This window comes from Strigops habroptila, chromosome 16 (assembly GCF_004027225.2).
Source record: "Strigops habroptila isolate Jane chromosome 16, bStrHab1.2.pri, whole genome shotgun sequence".
Taxonomy (NCBI): domain Eukaryota; kingdom Metazoa; phylum Chordata; class Aves; order Psittaciformes; family Psittacidae; genus Strigops; species Strigops habroptila.
Window position 1 is genome coordinate 5820018 of NC_044292.2, and position 26091 is coordinate 5846108.

Below are 26091 nucleotides of genomic sequence, written 5' to 3' on the forward strand. Positions count from 1 at the left end.
AGTGATGCATTCTACCCACAGCTCCCTCTCTGTTGAGTGCAACTATTTCCCCCCCACACTATTTGGTTCAAAGACAAAACAGTGCAGTGAAATCAGCCCCATTAAGTGGTGCCTTTCCCAGCTCAGCACAGAAGACCCCAGTGCTGCTGTGTTGCTAAGCAACATGCACTTCATTCTCATTAAGATAAGTTATTTTCATGTTCAGGGATGCAAGCTTGCCTGGGAGGTGTCATAGTAAGACTAATGCTGGTACAGAAGGAGGAGATATAATGGGACAGGACTGAGGCATTCCTTGGAAAGACAGCAGGATGCCCAATTACACACTAGAAACTGCTGTAAGGCACCCAATTAAGAGTTCTGCTCAGCCCTAAATTTCCTTGCTGGAAGAGGGTGAATCCCAGGGGGGGTCCTCTTCTGCAGATGTCTTTCATGTACATACTGCAAACAAAGGCCAGAGGGAATTTTCCTCTAACTCATAGATATTTGAACGTGGAATTTTTATAGAGCTGCTCCAAAGTGACAATTCTATACATCTGATGAGAGATTTAGAATAAATAATGCAAACAGCCAAAACCCTGGACCTTGCTGAAAACACACACAAGTGTAGGGCAAAACCCTTCCAAGCACATCTTAAAATCATCATTAAGCTGTGCCTTACTTTGTAGAAGAGGTAAAAATAAGGGGGGGTATCTACATAAAAACACCTGACTTCCTCAGCTGTCCTTATCTGCTCGAGCAGTGTGATGGTAAGAAGCAGTGATTGCTGATGAGTGCAGGGGAAACAGATGGGCCATATGCGTCACTAGAGTAAATCCACTACAAACCAGTGGAGTCAAGCCAGGTGTGAAGTTAAGCTCATTGAGTCTGTATTGTATTACACCTCTATAATGTGTATGGCTAAAGCAAAACATCTGAAGGCACATGGAGTTGTTCCTTGCCTTGGAAAGGACTCTAACCTGCACCAAGCCCAGTTGTAGGAAGAGAAAGTCATACACAAAACCACCAAGCACATGTACAGCTAAGATGACAGAGAGCCATCTGGATGATGGCCAAACACAGAAACATTGCTGGGAAGAATGGCTTGTGTTCACATTACTTTGAAGATATTTCTCTTCTTTGTTCTCTCATTAGTCAGGAAACATTCCCCAGGCTAAACTGTGCTTGTATTTCTGCTGGTGTAACTCCTGAGCAACTCCACTGCTCTCAGCAGAAGTACTGAAGGGCAGTCAAGGGCACAACACATCGACCAGAGCTGTAAGCTGGATTTGTAAAGTAGGTATAAATCAAGGGAGAGATCCCAGGGATAAGGACCAGTCTGCCTCTTATCCCTGCAGCTTGTGGCAGTCTGATCCTCAGGGGCACTTTGTTTCATTCCATTGCACTCTGCTTGCAAGGACTAAAGTCTTTGCTAATAAATTATTGAAGGGGGGGAGAGTGAAAGAAATCCAGAAGTTATCCCCTTGATCAGTATCATTTTTCCTTCCTCAGCCAGGCAAAGGCCAAAAGGGAGACGTACAGAAACAGCTTAGGCAGCTGAAAGGCAAAATCATGGCAAGAGCAACTGTGAAACTTCCAGCACACCAGAGCGAGCTTAAATTATGGGCTTAAACACTGGATTCTTAAGCACATCTTCCTGCTGCAGCCCATGCAGGAAACCTTCTTATCAATGGTTGTGATGAGAGGATAGACTTCTGGAAACAGAGTTAAAGAACATGTGTGGACACCTGATCCCAGGTCGAAGCTGGCTTAGAAACTGTGTGAGGAGATCACCTTGCCAATGGTGCTGAAGTGGCCACAGCAGGGTAGGAGAGTGCACACATATGCTTTCTCTTGTCCTCTTTTCTTCCATTTCCTGCTATACATGAGATTTTAATGCAGGATTTTAATAAACTACCTTTTACTGAATTCTTCCCATCACTGCAGTGTACACAGAGTAGGCAAGTCAGCTCTAAATGAGGTTGGACTGATTTATTAAGACTACATTTAGCACCTCCTTGTCTCTGTAACAGGAAAAGATGGTGGGCATAGAAAAGGCTGCCTAGGATTGGGATCTGGATGGCTCTGGCTACAGCATGGATTAGCAACAGCAGTGACATGTTGGATCACACATTGGTAAAATGAATTCTTCCAGAATAAGAAGCCAGATCTCTGCCATCATCTGCTTCCCTTCCAGTAGATCACAGCAACCTCGTCTCACTGTCCTCTCCCCTTCCCAGTCCTGTCACTCCAAGTTTACACACAGGGCTGCCCGGGAACTGCTATTCTTTTGGACATGACCTCACAATGGTTTCCAGGGGAGCACACTGAATGCTGCTGAAGCAACAATGAAGAAACACATTCCAAGAGACACAGCCGTTGGGATGTGGAAAAGAACATTAATGCAGATACTTTCAAACCAGAAAATGGAAAGCGAAAACCCAGCACGGGCACAGACAGACCCATGGAAGAAGAAAGAAGTAAACCCTTGCTTGAAGGTTGCTTTGCAGCCCACTTGGTTAAGAGCTCCCTGCCCATCTCCACACATGCTTGCACTGCAGAGGCCAGACAAGCTCTCCCAATTGCTCCTGTGAAGCATTTCGTGCAGAGAAAATGGCTGATGAAATTAAATAACCCTCCAGGTTCAGCGAACAGACTTATTATGAAGAGTGAAGATGCTCCTCATCACCCTGGAATCCTGTTCTGAGTAAGGAGCACTGCCTGACCACCACAGAAAGAGGAAAGTCTTGTTTATAGCTCCATTCCTATCCCAATCTGGCTGAGGACACGCAGAACCTCTCTCTAAAATACCAAAACTTTCTTAAACCTCTTTCAAATGCAATCACTATGGCAATGGCCCTGCCTGAAAAGCCACAGCATCAGTGTATCAGTTCAACATGGAAATAATGACACTGTCCTTTTCTGTACGATGTTTTGATTTCTACTGGTAGAAAACACTATCAAAACTAGGCAATCCTGACCTGTGAATCAGTTCAGTCCAGGTGTTTAGTTCAGTTCAGTCAGGGTTTAGACATTTATATATTTAGATATAGAGAAACATATCTCACTACTAAACCTTCATGTTATTTTAGTTTCAATCAATACTACTTAGGATAAGCACAACACATGCCATACATGATGTCCCTCATAGAAGACAAAGGTTTTTATCCAAAATTGCCCTCTTAAGTAACCAATGATGCTCAGTATTGAACCATAATCTTAAGCACACTCTAACAGCATTACGTATCCATCCATGCATTGAAAAGAACTCCTGGAGGCGAGTTAAAAGCTGTATGTAACTAGTTTGACTATTTGATTCTAAAGAGAAGATAACTCAGATGAATACATACATTAAAGATGCTCACACCCCCCTTCCACACAAACACTGGGGCACGCACATTCTGTTCACTTCTGGTGCCTGAATAGATTTCCAGCTTTTCTCTGGCTATTTTTACCTCTGTGTATATACTGTGTACAACCCAAGGCACTCAGAGGCAGATGGAATTTGGAGGAGGGCTCCACCACCTCCATTCCCATTCTGTGTAGACAGCTTTCATCCATTCTGGCCAAATCCCATTTACAGACCTTTTGTTTCTTGAATTTCCTAATGCCAAACGATGCACAGAGATCTGTGCCCTGCCCCAGAGCTTTTCCAACCCAAAACAGAACCAAACACGTTTGCTCTCCTGCAGTAATAAAGCTTTGGGGTCAGCAAGCAAGATCCTACAGGCACAATCCTTGCTCCCCCAGGGAAAAGTGCCCTCTAAACTTCCTCCCCACATCAAACCAACCCTGCAGCAGTCTCCTTACCAGGAGGTATTCAAGCCTGCCGAAGATCTTCATGATGCCAGCTCCAAGGGAGGTTTTGCTGCTCTTGCCTAGAGAGCAGGGAGCAGCTCTGTGTGTCCTCTCTCTTCGCTCTCTAGAGCAGCATCTCTGCTGAGCACCGTGGGCTGGCAGGGAAGGAGGGATTTCTTTTTCAGCCCTTTCTCCTTTACCCCTCCTACTCCTTTTTGGGAAGCTGTAAGCTCTGCCACTGGCTCCTGTCAGAGCAAGGGGCACCAGGCGAAGGAAGTCTGCTGGCCCCTGGGGACCACCTGCCTACCCCCTCCTCGCCTCTATTCACAGGCAATCAGCTTAGAGCAAGGGCTGATTATCATACAGCTGCCACAGAGGCACAGAGGGAGCAGGAGAAACCAGGCAACACAGAGCAAAGTTGACAGGAAGATGCTCACCGAATGCCTCCCTGACCTGAACAGAGCCAGGCTTGTCTGCCTTTAGCAGGGTCTGCTTCCCCCAGCTTCCTGGAGCAGAGCCACCCTTTGGCCAGCAATTCCACTCCAGCTCCACAGAAATCAGGGTGCTGAAGTGCCATATGGCCCCTGGTTTGTTATCTACCAGCTGGACTAAATGAGGCAGAGAGCTCTGCCTTGGCACTGCATCCTCCCCATGCAAAAGGGCAACAGAAGCACAATTGCTTCCCTGCTACTCTGGACCACGAAAAAGGTGTGAGGATGCAAAGGAGCTTTTACAGAGCCCTGTCCTCTTCCACTCTCAGTTTTGGTGCAGATGGAGGGTTCATGATCTGCAAGGCAGGACTGGTTTAAACGATACCATTTCTCTACCCATTTCCCATTGGGAAGAATTCTTAGGTCTGTGTGTTCCAGTGCTAAATGCTGCAGATTTTTTGTCTTAAGTGGTCCAACCTACACCAGGTCCTGCATGCCTTTGTGCACCTATATAAAGCAACTAAACCCACATAAAAATATATAAGCTCATTACATGTGTGGTTTAAGACAGTTTCGTTCAACACACAAGAGAAATGTGGGATGCAGCAGGACTATTGCCTCAGCCTTTGCAGAAATGTCCTTGCACACAAGCATCCCACACACAGGCAGAAGAAAGGCATCTTCATGCTGAAGCTCTCCTCTCCCTTTGCACAACAGGAGGATAACTCACATATTTAATGTAGCCCATAAGAACTGAGACTCTTCCTTTCCTCTTGCTGATTTATTAGAACCCTTTTTGTATAAGTGAGCATTATTTCATATGAAGTGTGAAGCTGCAAAGGGAGATCTTTAAGGGTTTGGAGCTGGGCAGCACTTAAAATGACAGCTTGACCTGACAGCTGTCCTAGGAAGCTGCCCCAAAGGTGGCAGATGTTCCATGAGGGAAGATAGGGAAAGGGTGGCATAGGAAAAAGGCACCTAAATGAGAGTATCAAAGGAAATGGTCAAGATTTATGCTGAGTTTTTCTTTCCTACCAAATTTAATTAAAAGAGTAATGACATAAAATGCCACAAACCCCTTCCTTGTGAATCTGGTTCTCAGGAGGCTGCTCTCCCTGCCTCACAAAGCTGCCCAAGGACAATTTAACTCCCTGTCTTCAGGAAGTGCACAGCTTCCCCTCCCCAAAAACACTTCAAAATGTGTTATATTTAAACTGGAAACCCTCCTTTTCTGCCACGCCTTAACAGGCTGCTTGGGAAAACCCCGTGTTAAGGGAAAAAGGGTATTTCTGCCATCACACTTTAATTAAGCACAACTAAATCTCTGAGAGACCAGAGGGTGTTCTGGGCTCAGCATGAAGACATAGATCCAGCTATGTGTGAGGTGCTCACCAGCTGCAGAGTGCCATGATCCATTGCAAAGGATGAGCATCACTGACTCAGAGTAGCTCAAAAGCAGCCTAGTATTTCCAGGCAGGAAGCTTTAAATCCTAAATTGCAGCAGGGATGTTCAGGTCTCCTTCAAGCTTATGCACACAGAGAGTCACAGCTCTATGCATATGTACCTTGATGAAGACTAATTGCTCTTTTCCCTCTAGGAGCCTGACCTCTGCTTCATTCCCTGCTAGTCCAGTCAAAGCCACATAAAGAGGTTTAACTGATGCACTACACTAGAGAGATTTTCCATTTTCCCTTGAATGAAGTCATCACTCCAGCAGAGTCCCAGGGGAGCTGAGAGATCACAAATGAATTTACCCCTCCCTCGGAACACTTAACCTAAGGGAGCATATGCACAGGCTGATTCACAGGGAATGTCTGTCATTAGCCTTCAAATCTGGTTACGTTTCCATTTCATGGCTTATGACATTTTTGAGAGAGCATTAGGAAGAAAACAACAGCCACTTAGATTCCTCTTGCTGACAGTTATTGATCCACACAAGTGCCTGACAGATACAGACTCCTTAGTGGTTCCTGCTCAGGGCTTGGTTCATGAACAGCTATTCCTCAGGGCTCTCTGAAATCCACGCTTACTGTGCCCACAGAGCATGAGTGTGTATGTTTAAAGTCCACCAACAGCCTCTGTTAAGAGCCTGTGCATCCAATTCACTTCCCACCAGACCCATGGTCCTCAAAGGCTCCTTAGGTACCAAACATGCATTAAGTGCCAGCCAAGTACTGCTGCCACTGCAATACTGAGCTCTGAGTCAAGAATGACCATCATGAAGAGCACATGGAATGGAAATCTTGGTTTAGAACTGGACTGAAACCAACTTTGATGAGGATGAAGCCAAACTCACTTGAAACTGGGCTTTAAAATGACATGTTCAGTGTTCAGGTTACACCCCTATTGCTATGGCAAGGTTTCTGTGTTTTGCTTTCAAAGGCCAGACCAGCAAAGTGCTAACTCTGAGAAATAAGGATGCCAGAAGAAGGACATACACGTGGGTACTCACCTGCAGGAGGGTCTGCAGGGGCAGGTCAGCAATCCATGAAGAGAACGGAAAGGAAAAAACAATAGTTATGTTTCTGCAAACTTCAGATTTGGGATCATTCCCAGATAAATGGTCTGGAAAATCAGAGCCCACATTAATCAAAGACACCTCCTTACTGAAGGCTCAGATTTGTTTGATAATAAATCCTATTGTTTTGCCAGCTCATGGTGGTTAATCCCAGTTATAGCAGGTGAGAAGACACACAGTGGGTTATCACAGCTCAGCTGAGAACTGCTTGCTCAGCCACAGCAGCTTTATTCCTTGGGTCCCCATGGACCTTTCCAAAGTCATGCTGCTCAAGGCTGTAGCCATGTCATGTCACAAATGCTGCTGCTCCAGGCTGTGAAGGACTAGCCCAGCAAGACCCCCATCAGATGGCAGTTGCCACTATGATGCAGAGAACCACACTGATGGAGAGAAGTGCTGCTTGCACCAAGCTGCAGCCCCAGGACTCACCCTCTGCTGTATCAGTGCGTGCTTGTGCTCCATCTCTCTCTTCTCCACTGCAGAATCAATCACCAGCTGGTCCAGCTAAAGGCAGGGAAAAGAACATCAGGTATAAAAGAAGGAGGTTTATGCACCACTGCCCATCCCTCCTTCCCTGCTCTGGGATTACACCAGCTCTAACTAACATCATAAGTACCCAGAAGAGGGGAAAGGCTGTGTTTGGGTGTGCACTGAAAGTAACCATGGCTCTTGGCTGCCACCCCATAGTGCAGCATGGCTGATCCAACACCCAAGCAGCATGATGCTCTGACCACTCCCAGGTTACCACGTATGGCAGCTGAATAGGAAAGAGTAAGTCCTTTCAGGATGAAGGGGTACAAACAGATTGAATCAATGTGTTCCCTGTCCCCTCACCTCTGTGGCTAGTTTCTTCATGTAGGGATCCAGTTCATGGAGAAGACTGTAGCCCTGCTGGAAGAAGGTGTACTGGGCATGCATGAAGGACAGCATCTGGGGAGGGAAACAACAGCAAGGTCAGAACAGGTTCTGGGACAAAGTGAGTGTGAAAAGTCCTTGTCACCCACAAACAAGTCTCTTCAAGGTCTAACCCTTTCCTTTCCCAAAGCAATCTATCTGCTAGATGCCTCTCCCTCTTCTCCTTTCTTCCTCTCACAAATCCTTCCACACTGTCAGGTAACCCTGTTGTGAGCTCAAAGCAGTAACAGCAGTGTCCTTCACCCCTAAAAGTTCCCTCCAGGCCTGGCCTGTGGGGTATCTTGCTGGTCCTTCATTCTCCCTTTTGTTGGCATACCTGCAGCCCCCAGAGCAGTCCCAGACAGCATCTCCAGGGCAGACTGAGGAGTCGGTATGTCGACCCATGCAACCTGAAATGGAGAGGGCTGCCTTTCATTGAGTCATTGAGAGCAGCCACAGAGAACACAGAGAGCCCTTACCGCATCCAGGATCTCAAACTTCTTCTTGGCCTGCAGGACGTTGATCTGTGAAGGAATGAAGAGAAGACCCTGAGCACCAGCAGCATCAAGCACTCTGGGCATGGAGATCTAAGTATGAACAACTTGCTGCAATACCCCAAGTAGCAAACCACAAACTATTCAAGGAGAGCAAAGCCCTGTGTTGCAGTAGGTCCCAAGATTCTTTGAGCTGCCTTGTGGCATAATGCAGCCTGTCTTTATGAAAGAGTAGGCTGTGATAGGGTTGAAAGGACCTTCACTGGTGGGGCTGTGAGTTCTGTAGCTGGTCACATCTGCTTGGAATAGCCAAAGGATGTCAGTGTAAGTGGTGTAAGAGAGGGAAGGCTCTTCGCCAAGTCCTTAGCTGCTTTGATCTTTACAACTCTCCAGAGAGTCTGGCAAAACAGTGTCATGAAACTACTGAAAGTGAGGGACCACAGACAACACTGTCAAGTGTTCTCTACGTGCTCCTACACGTAGAACACGTCCTTAAGGCCAAACATCTGGGTCTGTGTACATGTAAACGTGTGTGTGTGTGTTTGTGTTCATAGTGATGGAGAAGATTATTTGGCAATTCCCCTGTGATGTCTTGCTCTGCACTGGGAGATCCAGTCAGAGCTGGGGCACAGACACCAACCTGCAACACATAGTCTAGAGCCAGATGTCGGAAACACTTTCTGGTTATGGTCAAGGTGCCTGTTGCTTCCTCCACTTCATGGGGCTTGTGCCGAGGTGCCTGGGCATTCTTCACCAGGGAAATCTCCATGTCCTCCCGCACCTTGTCAAACTGCTTCTTGGTTTCCTTGAACTTCCGGACATCACTGGAACCCAGAGAAGATGAGGTGGTGAGAATCATTGTTACAAAGCAGCCAGGATATTGCTGATACCAGCAACACATGGAGGGATGCAATCACGTACACCACAATCACCAAGATCCTGCTCCGGATGCCACTGAGATCCTAACCCAGCCCCCACCAAGCTCCACTGGGTTCAGCTGGACTAATGCCAGATTAACTCTAGACAGTCTTTAGAGAGAGTTGGTAAGGAAAGACACAGGACCAAGGGCAGGAGCAGTGCAGGTATGAAAGCACCAGGGCCTGCAAGCACAGAGGTTGAGCAGTACAAGTGCGAAAAAAGAGTAAACTGCAGAGATGCTGGGAGGATGACAGACCCAAAAGGAAGGTGAAATTCCCCCTCCTGACTGCCAGCCTTAAGCAGATTAAATCTGAGCTCATCAGAGAAATGATTATGGAGAAAGCAGGGGTAGGGTGAGCGCGAGGCAAGAAGATGGGGATGAGGAAGGGAGGGGGTCAGGCAGGGACTCCCTCCTCCATCAACACACCCAGCTGCTGAGGGATGCACAATTCCCAGTTCCCATGGCAACCAGCTCCTGCTGAGCTCAAGCCTCTCCTGCCTCTCTGACCCATATTCACTCACTGGGATCTCTGCTGCACCCGGTACCTGCCCTGGGGAAAGAGGCACTCGGGGGAAACACGTCAACGCAGCGATGGCAGGGACAGCCTCCTGAGAGCCTTGATCCAAGGAACACACTGTCCCACCCATTTAACAACCTGGGCCCAGTTCTTCTGCACCTCAGCCTTGCCACGTGCAAGTTAACATCCTTAATATCAATATTCTGCATTGTTCACATCACTGTAAACTTGCTTTTCATTAGCAAGCTCCAAGCTGAAGGCACAGTGATGATAGCTGCTCCCTCCACACAAAGAAAGGCTTTCCTGTCATCTAACAGATGCTCAGGTTACTCCAGAAGAGCAGGGCTGCTGTAGTTTTGAGCAACTAAGCATGATACATGGGGAGCTAAGAGCAGAATGATTCTACTGGACCCCAAAGTCATTTGGCAGCGAAGTTCCTTCCTTCTGCAAGCTTGCACTAAGGAAACTCTGCACTGAACATACGTAAGATATAGAACTGGTGCTACCCTGCAGGGATTTGAACTCTGAGATGTGTTTGACCTAGAGGATCAGCTCTGCAGATGAACTTCATGATGATGCTCTGATCTGGAACTATGTCTCATATCCAGCTTTAACTAGGAGCTGGGAACAGGACAAAGACATCTGGCTGACAACAGAGCAACCAAATGATTGCAAGATGACAGCACACGAACCAGATCCTTTCCTCTGCCCTTCAGTGTCTCTCCTGCCCCAAAGCTTCAGTGCTTGTGCAGAGGTCTCAGTTCTGTTCCCAGTGCACACAGGACAGGGGCAGTGGAAGCTCAAGAAGCTGAAGCCAAACTGATAGGACAAGTACTCACTCTTTGACAAAATTGTGCAGCTGCTGCCGGACCGACCTCTGAGCCTGGTCAAACAGGATCTGCAAGAGAAGAGAAGGAAAAGACTATCAAATGTTTCTGCAACATGAAAGATTGAGGAGCCAGAAAATCCGTGAACGCTTTCTAGAAGCTCCAGTGTGAAGGACTCAGCTTTACTCCAGGGCTCGGTGGTGTCCAGCACTCCCTTACAAGCACAGAATTCCCGTGCTGCAGGTTCCACAGCCTGTGCCAGGGCTCTGAATAGCACAGAGACCTATGCCACCAACATCAGAGGGGCAGTTGCCTTCACAGTGTCCACTTTGACCTGTCTCCCGAGTGTGGAATTCCTCGTTGTGCCAGCGGAGGGCACTGTCACCCCAGCGCTCCTCAGAGAGCAGACAGGAACCACCGCTGAAGGTACATCCCAGCCAGCCACACGCTGATGAACATGAGGTGTCCAAGCACACGGTACAAAGAGAGACCAAGCTCTTACAAGTCTTTTAAATGTTACTCTCCTATCTGTCCTTCACAACAAAAATGGTCCCAAGCCCATTCATTACTCTACACCCTCTGCCCATCCCATCTCCAGCCCTCCCCACCTTCCCTTAAGAGATGTTCTCCCTGCACCCTCAGCTAGATGCTGAACAGTGGTGGCTGCTCAGCTCCCTCCCATCCATCTCTGACGGGCATGATCACGAACAACTCCATATTTCAGACATGCATTGGGATGACACAGCACTCTGGCTAATGGGGACCAGATGGGCAGATGCTCCCAGACCACATAGCAACTGCAGCGGGAAGTACACATCATCCAGGGGCCAGGAGCTTCTCCGTCAGACCATTTACACTGCAAAAGAGCTGACACTGCCTAAAGCAGCAGCTTTTTGTGAGGAGGTGCTGGGTTAACCTTGTCTGGCTCACAGGTACCCACCAAACCACTCTCACTACACCTCCTCAATAAGACAGGGGAGAAAATGAGGTAAGAAAGCTCATGGGTTGAGGTAAGTACAGGGAGATCTCTCACATTACAATCACAGGCAAAACAGACTTGACTTGGGGAATACTGATTTAATGAATTGCCAATTAAAAAGAGGATAGTGTGATAAAGAACAGAACTAAAAACACCTTCCCCCTGAAGCATGATGCGGTTGCCCAGAGAAGCTGTGGCTGCCCCATCCCTGGCAGTGTTCAAGGCCAGGTTGGACACAGGGGCTTGGAGCAACCTGCTCTAGTGGAAGGTGTCCCTGCCTGTGGCAGGGGGTTGGAACTGGATGAGCTTTAAGCTCCCTGCCAACCCAAACCAGGCTGGGATTGGCATTCCCAGCCTGAACAGACATCCTCCCCACCCAGGAGATGAGCAGGACACTGCCCAGGTGCAGCACTCCCAGCAGAATGCAAAGCTCTCTGCATAGAAGCAGCAGCGTTGGCTGCAGAGCCTCCAACACCATGTGTATTGCTGCAGCCAAGGAGAAAGCAAGGGACCTGCCAGGACTAGCTGAGTATAAACAGCCATGAACAGCCTCTAAATATGACCAGATGCAATGCAAAGGGGAAGGAAAGAAACCCAAGACCACCCAGCTTTGTGTTTTTACCAATGTAAATTATTTACTGCTCTTGGCATCCATTCACTCTCTCCAACACCACTCCAAGAGGCATTGGTCTGCAACTGTTCCCATGGAGCTGCTTCCCAAAGTAATGTCTGATACCACGCAGGGACAGGCAGGCAGTAAGCAAGCCATCTGGTTCCCACCTGCACCTACATCTGGAAAGCTTCCATCATTGGTTTCCACCAGGATGACACATTTGCTTAGGATCAGGGAAAGGAAGGGACACCATTATGCCATACTCGGGACTGGAGACAAGTGCCCTGGGACATTTCAGGGAAGAAAAGATTCCAGGATACATAAAAATCAAAGGAACTGGGCTTCCTCAGCTTGAGGCCTATGTGTAATGCTCCTTACTGAAGCTGCTTACTGAGAGGGAAATGAACTTGAGGTGATCACATAAGCAGTATTGCTATGCCTGTGGTACAGGGACATTGCTACGTGGAAGCTTATTTAAATGCATCTGTATCCAAATGGGAAAACTGCACAAATGAGGAAGACAGGCCATATACATATATATAGCTCCACCTCCTGCTCTGTCAGTACTCTCCCCAGCTCCCATTATCCGTGCACTGAGCCCCATATCCCTGTGAGGGTGTCCTTCCTTCCAGCCTGCACTGATTCACAGGGAGCAGGGATTGCCAAGTGGTTTGTGAGGGAACACCAGGTAATGAATAAGCTTTTCCTGCCAGCAGCATCTCTGTTGAGAAGCATCCTATGATACCAGCATTGCTTTGATTGCTTCTGCATTAGTTTTGCCAGGCAGGATCACCAGGGGAATATGTTGAGGTGGCTCCTCCAGTCAATTTTCAACACAAATTACAGAGTTTTAAGGGCTAGAGTTTCAAACCTAAAGTCATCCCTTGGCTTCCTCCCCTTTCCCAAACATACTTGGAACGAATCCTTTGTTTTAAGATTTTTCCAGACCAAATATCACCCCACCCTCTCTCCCAGCTTCCACCAAGACATGGGAAGTCCAGCCCATGACTCACACACATCTGTGCCTGAAGAGGGTCAGCGTGAAAGAAGGGAGTTAAGCACAGCTCTCACCCAACAGCAGCAAGAGGCTAGGTCCCACGCTGCCCTTTCCCAGCACGGGCTTCTGTGGCAACAGGATAAAGCCAAACCTGTGTTTGACAGGAATTTCATGCCCCCAAGAAATGGAAGCAAGATCAGCAGCACAGGATGTTAATCCTGGAAGTGCAAGCCTAAAATCAAGATACATCACAGATACAAAGGGATGCCATTGCTAGAGCAGTCCCATAAGAGCTTAGAAGAGAAGAGGAGATCCCATCAGGCTCCAAAGCAAAGCAGAAGCTAAAAATAAGTGAGATCACCTGGCTGTGAACTGCTTCTCTCAGCACTTACATGCATGAAGCTCAGAAGTAGGACATCACCACTGCACATGGGAATAGTGCTTGAGTAGAGATTAAAGGAAGGCAACAGCATTTGTGCTGGGAATTTGTCAGGAAGCAACAGAGGCTGTTGGACCAGGAGCTTGAGGAGGGATAGTACAGCACATAGGACAAGGACCTCACCAGCCAAGGCTCCACCACAAAAGCAGGGCTGGTTCAGAGATGGTGGCGAGGTTCCGCCAAGACCAAGATCAAGCTGGGTATGGCTATAGCTGAGCTGCAGACCTGTGCTCCTACAGCACAGCTCAAACCAAGACTGACTGTCCTAGATGGAGCTTAAATGGAGTGCCTGGGCCCACCCATGGGTGGAGGGGATGGATGGAGGCCCCAGGTGAAGCTGGTCAGGTTAAGGTCTGTTAGTTAAGGTCTTTTAGTGCATTAAAAGCCATACTGGGATAGGATGAAGTTCATTAAGCACATCAGCCATCCTGCAAGAGCTGGCTCCAGATGTGGGATGGAGGGTGTGGAGCTTCCTCTGCAGCTGCCTGACACATGGACAGCAGCAGCTCTCCCCTGTCCAGCTCCACCACCCAGCCATGAGCTGCGTGACTCATCTTTGTGCTTATCTCCCTCATGGCCAGTCTGGAGGCCTCGTTCCCACCGCCCTGACACAGGCTGGGGACTGGTTTGTGCTGTGTTTAAAGGAGGGTTGCTTGTCTGGGGGCCTGGGAATCAGAGCTTGATGCTTTTATCTGGGCTCAGGAATGCTGTCCCAAAGCAGGAACACTGCAGCGTGTCTGTGAGAGAAGGAGGCAGCTACAGCCAGGTACAGCACTGCCCACGTGGGATTCCATCAGCCACCTCTGAGCATCTGCTGGGGAACAAAAGTGACCCCCCTTCCCTGGCCACCCATAACCTGCTGTCAGGCACCCTGCTCCCCAAAGATGGCCCATTCTGCCCCTTCTCAACCACTTTGAAGTGGCTTTGGAAGTCTGTCCTGGCCTCTCCACCTCTTCCTCTTCAACTACCTGTCCTGCTGCAGAGTTGCAAAGAGGTTCTCCAAGACCTGGTGCTTACTTGCTCTATGGCATGTCTATCCAATGTGTGCCTGACAGAGCTCTAAAAGAGTATATAAATGCCACTGCACTTGTCAAATAACTAAAACTCAACAGTGACAGCATAGTGTACATTTCCCCTTGAGTTCATATTCCCACAGTATCCTTCTCTTCCACTGCAGCTTCTACAGCTGAATGCAGCAACCCAAGGGGCAGAAGGGCCAGGCAGAATTCAAACATCCTCTGTTTGGCAGGAGATGCTTAAATGACTTTTATTCCTGTCTGGCTCCATGGTTCGGTCCTTCATCTCTTGAGCAATGGCCCACCAGATAAATGCCACCCATGAACAGCATTCCATCTGTGATGCCTCTGTAATACAGCTCACTTGAGGATTTGTGCTCTGGAAAACAAGATGACAACACTACTTCTATCACACATGTCAGATGTCAACAGTCTAAGCCTAACTTCTGAAGCAAGTTGAAGTTGAGTTGCTCACAAAAAGCTCAAGAGCTCCAGTTTGTGCTTAGGTCAAAGGACATTTGTTCCTGCCCCTTAGATGTTATTGAAGCTGATTCTCTCCCCTAACTAGAAAGGAGACATCCTAAGATACTCCAGACACTGACAAAACCCTGGTCTTTCTGAAACCCCAGCTGCAGCACTGAGCTCATAGTGACTGCTAGACTGATCAAACTTCAAGAGCAGCAGCTCACTGAAGTCTTTTGGACTAGTATAATGTCATTGCACTAGGACAGGATGGCCAAAACTGTGAAGCCATGAGATGACAGAAAGCATCTCCCCTGCCTGCTGGTCATTCTGCATCCACAAATGATGCCCCTGGAGCCTTCCCAAGTGCTGTCAGATAGTGCAGGTGGTCCACCCAACCCTGTGAAGAACAGGCTGTGGAAGCCCTCTCCACTTTCATTTCCTCCTTCCTTCCCCCTGCACTCCACCGCTACCCTCCACCCATGACATCTGCCATCTGCCTCACTGACTCATCACAGCATGGGTGGCTTTTCTCCTTGTCAGCAGGAAATGCCTCCTGGCTCGCCCAGCAAAGCTAAATCTCCCCTGCAAGCTGCTGCTGCTCCTGCTGGAGGATCCCTCTGACGCAGCTGCAGTGATTTATGGCAGCTGAGGACATAACGAAGCTCAACGTGGCGCTGTCTGGGGTGCGACTGATGAGGGCAATGTTCATGTTACAGCTCCTGAAGATGCTGCTGAAGATGCACTTAAGGGGCTCAGCCAGAGTGATCACAGCAGCACTTTCACTTGCATCCTTTCACTTTTCTTCTCTTTCGGATCACACAGAGAAAGGGAACTGCCTGGGAAAGAGCGTTAGCCCACAGGCATGTGGCTAAGAGCACAAAAGGCACAGGACACTCACTGCAGCTCTTCTGAACACAACTTTGTCTTTTGTCATCTCTCCTCTAAGGCTGCATTGATGCTTTTTCCTCCTTGTGCACTATAAGGTGGGAATGGTCCGGAGCTCAGTGTGTTCATCTTCTACGTTCAAGCAGGTTTCATGCCTGGATTTTGCTGATCTAGAATCGGGACATTCATTGTTCTAGCAATAAAATCACAGAACAAGCTTTTGCAACTGATTTTTGGGGGATATTTTTCCTTCTTTTTAACTTGTTCCAGTTGTACATACTGTCCTGGCCACATTCCTGGAGTAAGCACTGACAACTGTTTCATTGCTGAGCTCCTCAGGCACGGGTGAGTCAAGATACACATCCACACACACGCACACAGCACACACAAAGGAGACAGCAGAAGGCACTAAAAATAACTCCATTAACTGAACAGCCGTCGGAAAGGGCTCAAGATGCAGCCATCATTCCAAAGCCATTTCCTGGAGAGGGATTCACACTGCTGAGCACCAAGGGAGGAGGGTGCTCTCCAAAGGCTGGGGGGAGGGAGGATTTAAGCACGTTTTCCCTTGTGCATGCAGCCGGAGGTAGGGAAATGCTGCCCCAGATGTAGTGGGGAGTGTCGAGGGTGGGGTGCATGGGAAGGGTTATTCCAGTGGGGATTTGACAGCTCTGGGAAGGGTCTTTCTGCTTATTAGTTGGCTGAGGGAAGAGCAATCCCTGAAGTGCCACTTCTGGCAGAGAGCAGGGAGCCAGGGAAGCAGCACAGCCGACAGCATCCTGCGGCCAGAGGCTCCTGGCTGGGACTGCTCCCTCCTGCCCGGGCTGCACGCACTGCTCAGCCCAGCCCCTACCAGTGCTGCTGTGATGTGATCCCTGGGAGGAAGGGGCAGCTTCTCAGGGGTTCTTCTGCTCCTTGGCCAAAAGGTCTTATGTTTGCAGAGGGAATTTAAGCAGCATCAGGAAACCAGGGTTTGACTTTCTCACCTTTTTCTCTGATGCTCACACTGATCTGTTCACTCTCTCCCCACCAACAACACTGCTGTTTGGCTGTTCCCAAACATTAACTCCTAAGAGAGCTGCATGTGTACCTATTATCCCTGTCATTTTTCACTAGGAAACAGCTTTCCCACCTGCTTCATGAAATAATCACAAGGACTTGATGCAGCTTCTTCTCCAGGTACATGTGGTTAACTTGCATCCCAAAAGCAAAAGCATCTAACGTACTTAGACAGGGGCACTGTGGTACAAAAGTGGGTCAGGCCAGTGCTGGCACCCTGAAGCTTTAAAGCATTTGTGCTTTAAGCTCCAGCTGAGTTACAGACTTCAAATTGTAGGTCTGGCATGGAGCCACCAAGCATGAAGCACCTTCCTCTTCTATGAGGTTTACAGATGTCATGGCTGGATGTTCGGGATGGAGAAAGGGCAGATTGTAACTTCCTGGGCTCTGTTAGTGAGATAAAGTCAGCTCAGGAGAATAGGCATTGTCTGGACACTTCCCTCCTTTCATCTCAGTGTATCATTAATATGTCCTGTGTTATCCTTAGCCACGGAGCTGCACACAATGCACTGAGTCTGCTCCCAGCATCAGCTGAACAAAGAAACCCTTTCAGTTTGATCCATTCACAGCCTTGCCGGTGCCCTAATGTCAAACACGTGAATGCCAAGCTTCGGAGTATTCCAGATCTGCAGCAACATGGTTATACACGCAAGCTGTTAAGAGCCAGAGTCCTGAGTTGTCTGAGGTTCCCAGGACCTGTCTGTCCTCACTACAAAACCCTGCTCTGACCAAAAAGAAGAACAAAGCACATGGAATGTGGGACCTTTGTAAGCTCTCCTCTTCCTTTGATGAAGGGGTCTCTAACTTCACCCTCCTACATATTTATTGTATATCTCTGACTGAAATGAGCCAAAAGGCACCCGTGCAGCAGTACATACCCTTTCACTCAGTGGTACCTCCTCTGCAACCCGTGGAAATCCCATTTCCTAGCATACACGATGCATCAGGATGGATCACTGTGAGTGCAGACTCACAGCTCATCCAATACTGTTGCAAGAGGCAACAAGGACTCCCAGCCCTTTGCTGCTCTCGAGGCAGTGAGCAGGGACTGAAACCTGAAAGACACTTCCTTTGTGGACCCCACCTTTGTGCAGTGCCAGGTAAGCCAAACTCAGGAGACCACAATCAGTGCCTTGAGAAAGGTTGCCATCAGCACACAACAAGACAAGAGGAAGCTGCATCTTACCATGTGGTAGTTAATCATTTCCTGCAGGCTGTCTCCAAATTTGTCGAGGCACTCCTGCAAAGAAAGGTGAAGAGAACTGGCAGTGAATAGAAGCAGCTGCCCTTCATTCCCCGGGGTTCAGTGGCTGAGAGACACCCTCACTACACCAAAGAGCCACTGTGCTGTTTGGCAAGAAGGCGTTTCAAAATGCCTGGCATTGAAGCCATAGGCTCCCTGTCCTCTCCAGTTCAGTGCTGCAATCAAGATGTCACTTGTCACTCGTGCAGGCTGGTTACCCACATTCCTAAGTCACTGATGCTTACTGACCTAGATTCCAGCACTGCAGCTCCTTAAAAGTCCAGTTCTCCCTGCAAACAATGAATCTCACTCTACCTTTCAGCATTGCGTTATCAGATGGTCTCTATAGTCCTCCAAAAATAAAATCTTATACTAAATTCCTCCTTAAACAATATAAGGGTCTTAGACATCTGCTCCATTCACAGCATCAGGAAGGCTAACACTGCCCAGGCCTCACTGTGTCCCATGCTCCATCCCACAGGATGACTTACCGAAATCATTTCATCCTTCTTGCACTGCTGTGACAAGTCCCGGACTCCGGTGACAAAGTGCTTGTTGGTGGTGATGTAGGCTTTGCCTGCTTCAATCATCCCACTGCATAGCTTCACCAGCTGCACGAGGAGAGAGGTGTGAGTGCATATGGAGTGATCACATCAAACTGAACTGCAGCCAGGTTGGTTTTAATGTGCAGCACCACCCCAGCCCAAGACCTTTAGAACAGGATGCCTTTCACGTGCCTGGCGTGGCTGCACCAGCAACCCTACTGCACGTGGCAGCAACAGGGATGCAAATCACAGCTCTCAGGGCATGTCATGCTGTCAACATTTCACTTGTCACATAAGAATAACAGTTCCAGGCTACTCCTGAGGACAGATGAATCAGAACAGCCTATTCTTTCCAGTGGGATTCTCCTGTTCATTCTATCCTGAGGCATCAGGACTGCAGTAAAAGGAACCTGATCACAGAGATTGACTGCAGAGAGGTAAAGACTCCTTGGTGCTGGGTGGAAGTGATGGGCTGTCTAGAATCTCCCTGCTGGGAGTATGCTGCTCTTTGGGACTGTCAAGTCTCTGAGCCCAGCTGCCTGTTCCATATACTTGTGGAGACTTGGCTTGCTCTTCTTACCTTGGAATAAAGGGGAGCCTGATGGTTTTGGATCATGTTTTCCTTAAACCAACTGACCAGGCCTGCTTAAGCTGTGTCTGCTGTGTGCAGCCAGTGAAAACCATCAAGACTGTAGATAACCATGAATCAATTCCCACAAATCTGCAGCCCAAGGAAACTGCTGGTGCACTTCCAGCATGTATCTCTTTCTGATGGACCTGGAAAGAGCTTTGTTCAGAGAAACATCAACTTCAAGTAAGCTACACATGCTCCGAATCTCATCACCAGCCTTGGTATAGAGGAGTTACCTGGAGCTTGCAGCACAATGGGGTGGCTTCCTCACTTTAGGGTTAGTTTGCTGCATCTTCAGGCAGCCTTTATTAACTTCTGATACTGTAACAGCTGCAGAGAACATTCCCAGACTTCCCAGCCACACCAAACTGCTATAACATGCCTGGAACTCACTGTAAAGGCTGGAGCATTAGCTTAGCCAGGATTCCTGGCTATCAGCCTATCTCCTTTCAGCCAAAGCTCCTTGTAAAAGGTTATGTTAAACAACTTCAGATAAATCCCTAAACCAAAAGCCCAAGAGATTTGCATCAGGAATGGCTGATCACTGAGCAAAATGATTCCATTTTTTGGTTGTTGGTTTATTTTTAAATCATCACTGTTCTGGGCCTTTTAAATGCAAAACTTTAACTGCTGACAATGAACACTACTTGGAACTGAAGTTTTCCATTCTCAAAATCCAGGAGGTTTTTAGGGATATTAATCTTACTTATGACAAATGGCTTTAGAAATCTTGTCCTGTCAACCAGCCTCACCTCCAGGCTGGGAATGAGCAGCTTTCCAGTTTGGCTGGATACCAAAGCCCCACCGAAGCATCATGTGCTGGTTTGGAGCTTGGTGCTTGTTCTATTTATGCAGCCACAGGCTTTAGGGTCTAATCTCTATGCATGTATTGCAGAACAAGCTGGCTTGCCTCCGTCTGCAGTTCTGTAAGAACATATCTGAATGCATAAATATATATATTGTCACACAGGGTTTATCTGTGTATACACAGAACATGTAGTCTCAACTCTTTCACACTCACATCCTCTCCTGTCCACTCAATCTGACATTGGTGCTAGCACGTTTGTACTATCCCATCCAAGCCCAGAGAAGAAAAGCAAACAGATGCAGTTCCTGTCACATCTGGAGCCCAGACATACACTAGAGGTTTGGACAGATCCTCTGGAAAGGAAACCCAGCCTGTTCTGCAACGTGGCGGTTTCTAGCATGCCTCCGTGCACACCCTCCTGGCCAAGGCTGTGTTACAAGTAGCTGAAGGCCATTCAGCACAAACACACTCCCAAGAGGAGCAGTGATGGCTTTGCAGATGGAGCACAGGGCAGAATGAAGGAATTCTCTTTGAAACAGCAAAACAAGCCCCAATTTCTGGTGTTCCCTCGGATGAATCTCTTACACTGGCCTTTACCTCTATCTTAAAGAGGTGTTAAAAGGCTTATCATTTATAAACTAAGTGCTCAGGGGCAGAGTAAAAGGCAGAGAAACACTCAGTCCTTGCCAGCTTGCTGCTCCTTAAGAACTAGTGATGCCAGCTGCCTGGGTACCACTGCACAACACTGACACCAAGCCCTCGAAAGGCTGAAGGAGAGGAGCTGGGCCATCAGATACTGATTTATTAGGAATGAGGGTGATTGATTCTTGCCCAAAGTTACCCTCAGCAAAATTAAGTTGAACTTCAGTGGCTCTTCAGATGCAACCTCCAGCCTCACTCACCCTGCACCCAGGGCTGATATCCTGTTGCTGATGGTGACTGAGGCAGCACTTTGTGTGACTGGTCATCCCTGCAGCAGGCAGGGCAGTGATGCATGCAAAGAGAATGAAAAGGCCACCTACCAGAATATCACCCCATAACTGCTGTCAGGGGAAGGTAAACCTGCATGAGGCTATTGTTATAACGCAGTCCTCACCCAAAGGAGCTCAAATCAATTCACAACAAAGCACTGAACAATAAAAAGCTGAGAGCCCTGAGCAGCTCTTGTACTTCCAGCCCATCCTCCTCACTCCAGGGTTGTTCCTGGCACACCAAGTTGTCCAACTACGGTGGGCACTGACAGCAGTAGTGGTAGAATCAGAGCAAGTTTCACCCCATGCTTTGGCTTTAGAGCCTTAGCTTAGAGGAAAACAGATAACCTAAATCTCTCTGCAGCTTTCACCAGTGACACTAGTTAGCTTGTACAGATAACTGTTTGAAGCAGCTTGATTAGTAAATAGGTTTTATAGGACACAGCTTTGCCTAAGGCTTGTGACTTCAACAAAGCCCATTTCTCCATCAGACACAGGAGCTTTATCCCTTGCTAGCTTTGGGAAATCTCACAGATAAAAAGCCCACAGCTCCTCTGGCTCCTTTTCTTCATTTTAATCTGTTCCTGTTCAGAAACAACTTGGCTGATGTCTCAGACATCAGGAGAAGTGGGGGTGGAAAAGCCGCCTTCCATCATAAAGCCTCTGACTTGGATCCAAACTACCAACTGAATGTAAAGAATCACCAGCATAAAAGCAAAACAGCCAAACTGGTCCCTGAGAGGCTATTTCCAGCGCCAGATTGCAGCTGTGGTGCAGAGCCTGGCTGAACATCAGAGAGCAACCACCATCATCAATCTGGATCTGGCCCCTTGTTTACCTGCAAGGGTCTCTTTACATCCCTGAGCTGACACAGTGTTGCTGGAGCTGTCTAGACATGTAACAGCTCCTTAACGTCACAAGCAAGATGATGGAGAGGGGAATCAGACAGCACCAAAATAAATCCCCACAGCAGGAGCAACAGTGTCAGCCCCCTGAGATCCAGGACCAGAACAAGAAGGCCTTCATTCAGCATTAGGAACCCGCCTGGACCTCTTGTTCTGCATCCTTTGGCAGTCACAAAGGAGCCTTGGCAGGTACCTGTCAGTAGAGGGAGTCATGGTCCTCTTGACAACTCCTGTACCCTATATATTAATTTCCTGACAGGCTGAGATGGGCTCATGTTTTAGAGGTGACTGGTGGAGCCCTATTCCTAAGCAGGAAACTCATCAGCCCCTCTTCAAACCTGCGCACTGAGCTGCCCCCTCTTACCTTGTCAAGCTTTGCCTCTATCTCCACCACATCTGTTTCCACTTCATCAATGGTTGCCCTGCAATGACAACAGCAAAAAGAAATCATTAATCCAGTGCTTATGACAACTGGGAAAGAAGCCAGAAGTCCCATGAGGAAAAATGAGAGGGACTGAGGTATGTGTGCTGGTGGCGGACAGGAGGAAGGACTCACGCTTCCCACTTTGGAGTTTCCTGCTGCCATGTAAACTCGGGACTTACTCGAGAGAAGGATCACACCTCATCAGGAATGAATTCCACGGGGCTGGGAAAAGAGATTCTGCAGGCAGTGTTGTTAATTGGTAGTAATGCCAAGTGATACAGAAATAACCACTGTTACACCCTCACCATCCACTCTTATCAGTCACAAATTGCTTGTTCAGTACCACCAAACCCCATTTTCCAGGCTATAATTGTGCCTGAAGTGCAGCCACATGGTGAATTATACGTCCTTTGAACCTTAGGAGCCATCACTCAAGCAGAAACACATCTTGGTCCCTTAACACCATGAATCTCTTTCACTCACGTGGGCTCTGCTTGCATACGGATAAATCAGCTCCGCGATTATCGGATCTGTTTTCCTTCCACGTCACTGGGCAGATGTGACACTAAGAGACCATTAGAATCCAGCTGCAGAGGTCACGGGGCCTCCCTCACAAAGTGAAATATTAACGTGACATCAGGCATTTGCAAAAGGCATTCCCAGATTGAGGCATGTGCTGTGGAATGACGTTTTGGAGGCCAGAGGCCAACAGCAAGCACTGTAAACCTGAGAGCGTTCCCTTGCAGAGCTGCTTGCTGCTGTAGGATGCCTACACTTGGACAGATGTTTCTTTAACCACACACCTGGAAATGTGGTAAGCCTCATGCCACCCTTACACACCAAGGATAAGCAATCCGAATTTCCCTGCAAGGAGCTTCTTAAGTTTGTGGGCTTGTAATTGAAAAGGTTGGTTCTTGGAATGTTACACACAGGCTTTCTGAACGTGTGCCAGCTGGAAGAACAGGAGGGGAGAGCTGTGACTTAGAGCCACATGAATCAGTGCTGTTGTCCCAGCAAAAGGGTAGAACACCCACAAACCAACGGGAACAGCAGAAGTCCTGAAGGAACCATTAGAGTATGTAGTAACTGTGTGTCTCTGAGGCTCTTGGTGTCCCCTGTGAATTAGAGAGGGATGCAAACAGTGACTTTCTTCACTACAGGACACGCTTCTAAGAGAAGGAAGGACAGGTTTAAGAAGAAAGCCCCTGAGGTCTAAATCTAACTCGCTGCCAAGCTGAGGAAGGGTTCAGGCCAGCAGCATGGTACTTGTATGTACCTTACAAGGATTACACGTAACCAAATTAGCCCAGTACACTCAGTAACATCTATTCCAAGCATTCTTCAATGGGAAATATGCACAATAGCTTACACAGCTCAGTGCAGTCCCCATCTGTGAGCTAGGAGACAGCCAACATTTGCTATAGTTCTGTGTAATTTGGATGGAGTAAAGAGGAAAGAGTCTGTCCTCATGCAGTATTGGCCTCAAAGTCCATGGATCTTGTTGAATCTGAATTGGCAGCATATTCAAGAACCATGATGTAAGAGCTGGAACTTTCCTTCAGACTCCTGTCCTCCCCTTCCACTGCTCTCCTGCTCCCAGATGATATTACTTACAAGCAGAGGAGTGTCTCCTCCATCAATATCCCTTCCCAGTCAAAATTCCTTCAAGCCTGTGGTTTGCCCATGCTGCTCCCAGCCAGGGAGGGCAGAAAGGGGATGCTGACCATTTACAGGCCACTTGTGACTCCACCGCTGCCCTTTCCTCATCTGGTTTCTTTTAACAAAGGAAAGGGGTAGATCTGCTCTTCCTAAATGAGCTGTGATGTTCTGCAGCAATGGGAGCTGAACCAAAACCCTGTGTGAGGAGAGGATGCGTCTCCACTCTCCTCATCCAAGAGCTCTTGATGTCATCTCAGCAAACAATACTCCCTACATCTTAACATAAGCTGAACATCAAATGCAGAGGAAACAGCCTAAGTTATTTATCACCATTAGATATCCTAGAAGACAGCCTGGAATCTGCTTTCATTCAAAAGTACCGGATGCAAGAAAACACAACCACTGCCTACAGCTGGCTCCTCTATTTGCTGCCATGCAAAGAGAAACACCCACTTACAAGAAGTTTACACCCGCTGAGGACTTTAAATGAAGCATGTGTGATACACCTTCCCTCGCCACATGCATCAGCTTCTCTTCCCTTGATAACCAGCCAGCCTTTCCCTGCCGTGACACCCCACGTAAAACACGGCGAGGTCAAGCTTCAGACATGCTCCATCTAAAGCCACCCCGAGAAAGGAGAACAGAGCAAGCCCTGGGCTCTCTGAATCTGCAGTTATACAGCACGGCTGCTCAGGAGTGTGCTCGATCCCTGGCCTTCTCCTGTATCCATAAGGAAGCTGGCAAAAAAACAGGACAGAGCAAGCACACAAGAAGAAATGATATATGTTCAAAATGACCTTTTCCATCAGCAGTTCCTCAAAACTGCAGAGAGCTGGAGACTAAATCTGCACCCACTTATGGTAGGAGCCAGTCTCTGTGTGTAGGTCATGTTTGTGTAGGAATTCATGGCAACAACTCCCCAGCATGGAATACTTCTGTGCAGAGTCCCAAAGCCTGCCTTTGCTGCTCCTGCAGGGCTCTCAGTTTCCCTGATGCAAAGGGAGGGAACCGGTCACTGCAGGTTTACAAGCACGTATAATCTTCTATGATAACAGCAGAAACACTGAGAATAGTGCATCTATTTCTAGTTTTGACTTTAAAGAATAAGCTCTGTCTTGGGATGACACTGTAATGCCAGCCTTTGCTTCCCCATCCTGCCACAGGCACTTGGAAAAGAAGGAAATACAATAAAGACATGAAGGAAAATGACTAACACAGATCCATGGCCAGCCCGCAGCATTGCCACCACTTTCCAAGCTCTGGCCTGACTTAGGAGCTATAATGTGAAGCTGCAATGCTACTGATGGATGACTAGGTCTTGCTAGGCAAGCACCTACCAGAGAAAGATCCATTGTACTCCATGGTTTCCTGTCTGCTCTCTCAATCCACACAACCAAAAGGGACATTGCAAACTCTAACAGAAGGGTGAGACAACAGCCTCTGCTTCAGCCCAACAGAAATGTCATGCTCTGTTCCCTTACTGTGTTGCAGTGCTCACCTGACCTGGCATCCCTCTCTTCTTCTTCTTCTTCTTGTCCTGGTACCCAAGTGGGCAGCGAGGGACTTGCCCAAAGAAGAAGAAACTGATCCTACTGTCAAAGCCCCTTTGACAGTTCAGAAAAGGTTCTTTTAGTTGGTGTATTTAACAGTGGTCTTTTCACTGGCTTTTAAATTACACTGGATTGGTTATTGGTGTTTAGCAATTCCTTTTCTTTCCAGTCCTGCTGCAGTGTTCATTTGAACATCTCAGCCAAATGGGAGGCTTCATACAATTGCTATTGATTGAATTCCAACATAACAATAACCAAATATCTGCTCCCTAATCTGAGCAAACTCAGATGCCATCTTCAGCATAGACAACACACACAAGAGTATTTCAAAGCTTTGCAATATGCTCAGTGTTCCCCAATAGCTTCAAAAGTGTCAACTGGCAAGTGCTGGAGAAAGAAATAAAGACTTAGACAGGGTGGAATAGGTGGCTTCTAGAAGACTGGGTGTTCTGTCAATGCCCTGAAACACAGACTCACCAGGCTGCTGGTTACTGTGGTGTCAGCTAAAAACTAAATGGCTTTGCCTC

At 47.9% G+C, this 26091-nt stretch overlaps 1 protein-coding gene across 5 annotated transcripts in view; it reads right to left on the reverse strand.

Annotated features, from left to right (window-relative positions):
* ACAP3 (ArfGAP with coiled-coil, ankyrin repeat and PH domains 3) overlaps positions 1 to 26091 on the reverse strand; it is a 79010-nt gene that overhangs the window by 21676 nt on the left and 31243 nt on the right. For 4 of the 5 annotated variants that reach the window (XM_030507731.1, XM_030507730.1, XM_030507729.1 and 1 more), the window contains exons 2-10: positions 22296 to 22353; positions 18563 to 18682; positions 18015 to 18068; positions 10388 to 10446; positions 8753 to 8936; positions 8098 to 8142; positions 7559 to 7654; positions 7154 to 7228; positions 6659 to 6670 (exon numbers count right to left, since the gene is read on the reverse strand). In XM_030507731.1, coding sequence (XP_030363591.1) covers positions 6659 to 6670; positions 7154 to 7228; positions 7559 to 7654; positions 8098 to 8142; positions 8753 to 8936; positions 10388 to 10446; positions 18015 to 18068; positions 18563 to 18682; positions 22296 to 22353 — 703 coding nt within the window. The other variant, XM_030507733.1, reaches the window with a different exon arrangement.